General features: G+C 40.9%; 1 protein-coding gene across 1 annotated transcript; it reads left to right on the forward strand.

Moving 5' to 3' along the window:
* Nucleotides 1-1145: 1145 nt before the first annotated feature.
* On the forward strand, nt 1146-6958 carry LOC307252187 (microfibril-associated glycoprotein 4-like). Its single transcript, XM_080029796.1, has 7 exons — nt 1146-1204; nt 3028-3087; nt 3651-3803; nt 3946-3984; nt 4741-4837; nt 5885-6052; nt 6210-6958. Exons 2-7 carry the CDS (start codon nt 3082-3084, stop codon nt 6461-6463), a joined length of 717 nt encoding a protein of 238 aa, XP_079885922.1. The 5' UTR covers nt 1146-1204; nt 3028-3081; the 3' UTR covers nt 6464-6958.
* Nucleotides 6959-7821: the final 863 nt, after the last annotated feature.

Here is a 7821-nt window from a genome sequence, read left to right on the forward strand (position 1 = left end):
CTTTGCCTGTCGCGGGATGTCTGTGTGCTAAAAATGACGGCGACAAACTCAAATAATCATGCTTAGTGTAACGTGTCAGCTAGCTCGCTAAATAGCCTAGCAAGAAATGCTGATTACCCTCGCAGGTGACCAGCGCACAAACTACTGTATGATAGTATAATGGTGGGTCAGCTTAACAACATACCTCTCTTATCACCGATACTCAGCTCCGCTAGTCTGCAGCCAGCTGCTTTCCTGCTCATTCACGAGGAACAATGTCCGACGAACTCGAGCCTGATCTTGACCTGCTGTGGAGACTGAGAGCTTTTTTTTCCTCCTCTGTTCGCGTGACAGGCCTCCAAATGAACCAATGAGGTGGCCGCCCCTAAACAAGCTCCTTTGATTGGTCAAGGGGGCCATGTGGTTCGCCCATAAATAGTATATAAAGGCTGTGCCGGGAGTTTGCCGCCATCTGCTGGTGGACCTGTCTAACTGCACCTAAAGTTACAGAATTAAAAAATACAGACCTCATTTTACAGACCTCATTTTGCAGATCTCTGCGGCACGAATGGGACAATATTCCGTAAGCACACAGGAAGCGATCCACAAATATGCAGAGCCAGTTTCATGTGTAGAAATGGTTGCGTAAATGCGTAAATAGGAGTTGACATGTCTTTTTTTGTGGTGAAACTATTTGCATAATTTTTTTTTTCAAATTATGCAAAATTAAAATACACATTTACAGCCTAAATTCTACATATTTGCAAATCACTTTTTCTTTGTGTGGATATAACTTTACAAAACACAATTACACACTTACAAATGATTGCACTTCACATTTGTAAGGCTTGTTCTACAGATCTCGGTGGTAGAAATTGGACAAAATTATGTAAAAATGTAATGTGGCTCACAAACTCACAGGAGGCAATCCACAAATATGCAAACCCTTTTTCACAAGCAGAAACAGATCCGTAAATGCGTAAATATGACTTTGTATTTTCAGAGTAAGTTCTACATATTTGCAAGTCAAAAATTACAGGTTTGTGGATAGTGAAATACGTGTGAATCATGATACACACTTGTCAATTGTCTTCTGTGCTTTTACAAAACTGTTTTGCTTTCACAGATAATAAAGTCCAATAAAATCTTCCATATAAATATAAGCAGTGAACTCATGAGACAACGCCACAGAGTCTCAGTGTGACCTGCAGGTGACTTCAGACAGGTAAGCCTTCAACTATACACTCTAAGTTTGATCATTTTGAACTAATATGTATTGTATACTGCAAACCAGTTACAAGCTGTGAAAAATACAATTTACTCTCGCTACGAGTTGTCGACAACCTGATCATTTCTTCAGACAAGATTTTTGGTGGAAATTAAACTTTGTCTTAAAGGCAGTAGACAGTGTTTCTCTCTTTGCAGCCGGTGCAGCAGGACAGACTTATTATTGGGTGTAGTGAATGTTTACTGCTGCAGGAGTGCAGGGCTGCAGACATGATGTGCAGGTACCGAGTGGAGTTAAAGCAGTGCGCTTCGTTATGTGTTTAACTATAATATTTACAGTGTGCGCGGCATTTGATGGGCGGGGTCAGTAAAAATTAGACAAAGGTTTATGAACTATTTATTGATAAACAATGAGTCAACATTGTTGAATAATTTAGAAAGGAATACATAGTTATTAAACAAACTAGACTAGGTTATATGGTTGGGCGGTATCCAATTTTTGAATCCTTTAAATTGGCCTAAAATGTTACCCTGGTACACTGTAAAACCATTGTGTAATTTTGTAGCCTTTTAATTTTTTTTCTTCTTTTTAATAACCTACTTCAACAGCAGCTGGAGCCTTTTTATTTTAGTTTCTCGCCTAAAACTACATTTTACGAGATCACATTGAACCCATCTTGATGAAATTACCTCAGCCAAATTCTCATTTTAACCAGCAGCACTTGAACACATCACCATGTCACATGCCGGTGTTTTTTCTCTTCTGTTTTTTGACAGGTTCTTTATTTGACAAATGGAGTTATGTTGTTTGTCAGCTTATTGGCAAGCACTGTAGTTTGGCTCGTAGCTGCAGGGCTAAATAGCACTGTAGCTTGGCTCGTAGCTGCAGGGCTAAATAGCTTAAGCTGCCCGATCAACTTTGCAGAGGAATGAGTAGTGAGACATTGCGGTGGCATTAATGGCTTTACTTTAATCTGAGCGCAAGAGGCACTTTTACGCAAACTAGCAACACAACTACCTGTAGCATTGCCACATACAGTTAAGGACAGAATTAGCCCCTCAATGAAAATCAATGCAGCATTGTAAGTGCTGTCAAACAGAGCAATTTCTAACACAGCTTTTCCAAACATCATACTTTTATTTTGGATGATTGCATTATTTTACGTTGCACACAACAAACTAAATTATTTCACAAAAACTACGAGTCTCAACATGATGAGCCCTCCTGATGCTATAAGTCAATCGTGTTTCATTGTTGCTGGTTAACAGCCTGCTGTCGTTTGTTTTAGTTTTCAACCAGTCTCACACACGTCACAGTTTATTCTTTGGTTTGTGTGATGTTTGTTGGGATTATATAGTGAATACACGGCTGCACCACGATAGTATTATCACTGACTACATTTGATTTTAACTTTTTTTTTGAAAATAATGGAATAGGCCACAGGTTTAATCTACCTGGGCAGGTAGAGCCTATGTGTGGGAAACACTGAATTATATATTCATTGACTGCATATTGCACATACTGTTCATCACATTTAAATTTAACTTAATTTATAATGTATTTTATATTTACTGTTTTATATTGTAGAAAACATTCCTTTGCACTATTTAGAATTGATCTAATTTAAATATTGTTTATGATTGTTTATCTTATTACACAGTATTTTCTTGACATAACGTTTTGTGGGGGAGGTTGGAGTGTCTCTGTCATTTTCTTTGGTTTTTGTGATGTTGTATTTTGGGATTATATAGTGAAGATGCAGAACTGTCCAGTTTCGGATATTTCATGAATTAAAAACTGAATTTTGAATTAATTTTTAGGATATAAAAGCAGCTCATCAGCGATCCAGACGGACCGACATCAGGATTTTAACGATGAAGGTAAAATTGTAGCTTCACAAGTTTCTGTGTTAGCTCTGTATGCTAACGGGTCTACTTAGGTTATTTAATAATAATAATAATAATAATAATAATAATAATAATAATAATAATAATAATAATAATAATAATAATAATAATAATATTATTATTATTATTATTATTATTATTATTATTATTATTATTATTATTGTTGTAATAATAATAAATCATAATAAATCATAATTAATTTTATTAAAAAATACAAATTTACATTATAGGGATGAAGTGGGTGATAAACAACAATTAGACGCAGTATGCCAGTTTCAAATGTGTTTTGAGATGGGACTTGAAATTGGAAAGGGCGTCAGAAGTACGGTTGTCCGGTGGGAGGGCGTTCCAAAGGTGGATGACGTCACAGAATTCAATTAGATTAAATTAACGGTAAAGTAGGGGGACAATTAAACATTTATTCTGTTCGCACCAGTCCCTAGAAACCAATAAAACCACCAGGCCGTAATGTAAACACAGCAGAGAAGCTTCAAATCTTTCTCCATCTCAACATCTCAACGTCTGCTCTGTTCCAGCTGGTGTTAGTCCTCCTCCTCATGGCTCCAGTGTTGATCAGCTGCACTGAGCTCTTCCAGCCGGTCGACTGCAGTGACATCCACAGCACAGACAATAGCAGCGCCAGTGGAGTGTACACCATCTATCCCATTGGACCAACATCTGCTGTACAGGTAAACTTCATCCTCTAGTGAACACTAGGGTAGGGTTAGGGTTAGGGAGGGTTAACCCTGAGACTCTATGGGGGCTCTAACCACTACACCGCGAGCATCTCACTTGAATTTACTGTTTTGTGATGACTGTGTTTGTTTGCAGGTGCACTGTGACATGGAGTCAGCTGGAGGGAACTGGACGGTGAGTGTGTCTGATGCAAATTAAAGGGATAGACGGCAATCTCCTAAAACATCAAAGTATCAAGTAATACAAAAAAATCCCTCTCAACGACCACTTGTGTCCCATTACAAAGCCAACACATTCAAGATTCTCAAATTTTTTACAATTTTTTTTCCGTCTCCCATTTCCAATAAAAAAAAAATTAAAAATTTGAAAATTATTTGAGAGTAGAATTGAGACTTGAAAATCAGTGATTAGTCGATTTTTTGGGCAAAAACTGTGCTATCGTTTTATATCCTCTGCCTTGCAAAAAAAAAAAAAAAAAAATCAGCCCATATTTCAATGATTAGTCGACATGTTTTTCACATAGTTTATTTGGGCAAAACCTGTTCTATCGTTTTATATCCTCTGCCTTGCAAATGGAAAATATGCCTATCCTAATGTTTCATGATTTGATTTAATTGTGTTGGCCTCTCTGCCTGTTGCAAACAGCCCATATTTCAATGTTACTAGTAGTAGGCTAAAAATCTACATGCTTTATTATATCATTCTTTATATAGCCCGCTTACCAATATTTGAACTGGATTTTTTTTTTTATATCAAACCTTACCGGTCACATGACCGGCATACATTTTTTTTCTCCGTCGAGATGTTTCTGGGCACCAACCAATAGAGCAGTGCAGGTGGAGGTGTGTTAATAACAATGTGGCTCTCGCTGCGAAGCGCCTCCAAGTGCAGCTACCCCCCCCCTGGTTAACCCCTCACTCTTTCCCCCAGGTGTTCCAGAGGAGGGTGGACGGCTCAGTGAACTTCTACAGGCCCTGGGATCAATACAGGAGGGGCTTTGGGAACGCTGCTGGGGAGTACTGGCTCGGTGAGAAATGAAACCAAACCAACAGTCAACTACAGTGTTTCCCCTAGAATGCTTTTTAGACCCGGTGGTGAGAGCGGACCAAGAGGATGTGCCGCATGCGGACCAAACTTCTGGTAGAAATTGCCCAAAACGAACCGTTTGGTTCACACAAGAATATGTGTGTTATCAACCATTTATAAAATCTCGGGCACAACTGCGACTGTGCTCATGGTGATACAACAACAACAACATGGCCAACAGCATTGCATAAAGACCTATGGTAAAGACGCACATCACTCGCAAATACACACAAATACACAGAAAGTCAGCAGCATCCAAAACACATTTTTACACCAGCATTGTGTGTGCAGCAGCACAAAATAAAGGCACACATTGCCCTACCCGACCCTCCCATGTCGCTGGGTCTGGCTGTAATCCACACTGGCACAGCCCTCGAGTTTGGGTTCATGACACAGCGGTGTTTCACTAATGCTAACCGGTTCTAATGCTAACCGGTGCTAATGCTAACCGGTGCTAACTTGGTTAACAGATGACTGGGGCGGCAGTGGCGAAGTGGGTAGGGAGTTCGCCTCTGGTGTGCAGGGTCGGAGGTTCGATCCCCCGTCTCCCCGCCACATGTCGAAGTGTCCCTGGGCAAGACACTGAACCCCGAATTGCTCCTGATAGTTAGCTTAGCACCCTAGTGCTAAGCCTACCCTGCGTGGTAGCTGCTGCTATCGGTGTATGAATGTGTGTGTGACTGGGTGAATGTGTACAAAAACAATGTAAAGCGCTTTGGGTCTGTGATAAACCGAGATATAGCGCTATACAAGACCATTTACCATTTGCTCTATGCTGCCACCAGTCGGTGGGGGGGTAATAGAGGAATGACATGCAGAGAACTGACAACGGGTCGGATTCAAACCGGGTCTGCTGCGAGGACTGAGCCTCATTGTGGGGACGCTCTACAACTAGAGTACGAGCGCCCCACATCAAAGAATGTAAAAATGAAGAATGTACAGGTCTATACGAAATGTAAAACTGTTAAAACGTTGTGTGTGTGTTCAGGTCTGGAGAACATCCACCAGTTAACACGTCAGCGAAAGTACGAGCTGCTGGTCAACATGGAGGACTTTGAGGGGAACAAAGTGTTCGCTCGCTACTCCTCATTCTCGGTTGAAGCGGAGTGTGATGGATACACTCTGCGTGTGTCTGGATTCACCAATGGAGGGGCAGGTGAGCGTCTGTGTGCATATACATCAGGAGGGGGCCGCAGCACTAGTCCTAGTCAAAGTCCCACTAGTACAGTCTGTAGAGTGGCAGCATTGTAGTCGTCACAGTGTTACTATTAATGTCAAGATTAAATACGCTGCTTCATGTTGTGTTTCTGTAGGAGACGGCCTGGCTCGTCACAACGGAATGAAGTTCACCACCTCCGACAAAGACCAGGACATCTGGGGTGGAAACTGTGCCAAATCATTCCTTGGGGGGTTCTGGTACGATAAATGTCACTCTGCAAATCCAAACGGGGTCTACCGTTTGGGGGCTGACAGTACTCTCTATGCTGTTGGAGTGGAGTGGAAGCCATGGAAGGGTCATAACTATTCCCTGAAAAGCATCAGCATGATGATCCGTCCTGTGCACTAATTCTCCAGGACAAACGTACAGCAGAATATCAGCTCCTCTCTGGTGATTTTTTTGCTTTCTCTTGTTAAACATGTAATCTCAGTCTGGGCCTTAAAGTCCTGAAACTACCACAGGCACAATCCACCAGCTCTGGAATAACAACTCATATCTGTAACATCTCAACTATTAATATACATAACCAATGCATCTGGATTTCAGACCAAGTTAAGAACAGAAATCAGGGAAATGACTAAACCAATGCAAAGCCAGTGCTGCTTGATATGTGCCAGCAGGAAAGTAGGGCCCATAATCTCTCAATAGAAACAGACATATAGAGTCTGATAGTGTGTAAAGTCTTCTGTCAGCTGTTGGTGTAGAGAAATGATTCTCTGCTGGTTAAGATGTTTCCTTCAGTCTGCTGGCTGCAGCTAAACACACACTCAGCTTTAAGGTCAAACTAACTAGTTTCAACCCTAATGTGAATCATTCTCTGCTGTACGTCACAATAAAGTAGAAGCTGAGCAGCAAACTGGTGTTATCTGATGTCTTCTGTCTGTCTGTCTGTCTGTCTGTCTGTCTGTCTGTCTGTCTGTCTGTCTGTCTGCCCGCCTGTCTGTCTGCCCGCCTGTCTGTCTGTCTGTCTGTCTGTCTGTCTGTCTGTCTGTCTGTCTGTCTGTCTGTCTGTCTGTCTGTCTGTCTGTCTGTCTGTCTGTCTGGATTTATTTTCTATTTATAATGATAAAATATACAAAACTCCTTAAATTGGCATTGTATTGCATGCAATCTCCATCATGCCTAGCATAAAGAACGACTGTTTTTGTCTCTAAAACATACCTGTGGTGTGTAACAGTAACAACCTGAATGCAGTGATGCAACAGAGCACATTCCAACAGACATGAAACTGACCCATAGAGGGCAGCAGCACACTGTTCTCCAGCCTGCTGATGGAAGGCTCTAATGAGATGCAGCAGGCAGGCGCTCTCAGGCAACACACTGGCTCTGCCCTACATTACTGCTGATTATTGGTTATTGATCAACACACTGGCTCTGCCCTACATTACTGCTGATTATTGGTTATTGATCATTTAGACCACTGGTGTTCACTATTTTTTTCATGAGAGCCGCACTGACAGGAAAGTCAACAGGAGAGCCATTTTTACCGCAAACCATCAAAAGCTATATGCACTTTGAGAAGAAATCACACCATTTCTCACAGAGGAAGTTTGTTATGTAGAAACTTAACACACTTATATAATGTCAAAATGCAATAAAGATTTTAACTCTGGCTTTAGCCAATATCTAGATTTTTGGTTTTTAAAGATGTGCGAATTTGTGCATCATTTGTGAAATAAATTTGCATAAATATTCAAACATCTTTG

The sequence above is a fragment of the Ammodytes marinus genome (assembly GCF_949987685.1).
Source record: "Ammodytes marinus genome assembly, chromosome: 1".
Lineage (NCBI taxonomy): Eukaryota > Metazoa > Chordata > Actinopteri > Uranoscopiformes > Ammodytidae > Ammodytes > Ammodytes marinus.

Bases quoted from the DNA above. Each gene is read 5' to 3' on its own strand.
- LOC307252187 (XM_080029796.1), top strand. The intron at 3,985-4,740 runs GTGAGTGTGTCT...TCTTTCCCCCAG, and splicing joins CAGCTGGAGGGAACTGGACG to GTGTTCCAGAGGAGGGTGGA. The intron at 4,838-5,884 runs GTGAGAAATGAA...GTGTGTGTTCAG, and splicing joins TGCTGGGGAGTACTGGCTCG to GTCTGGAGAACATCCACCAG.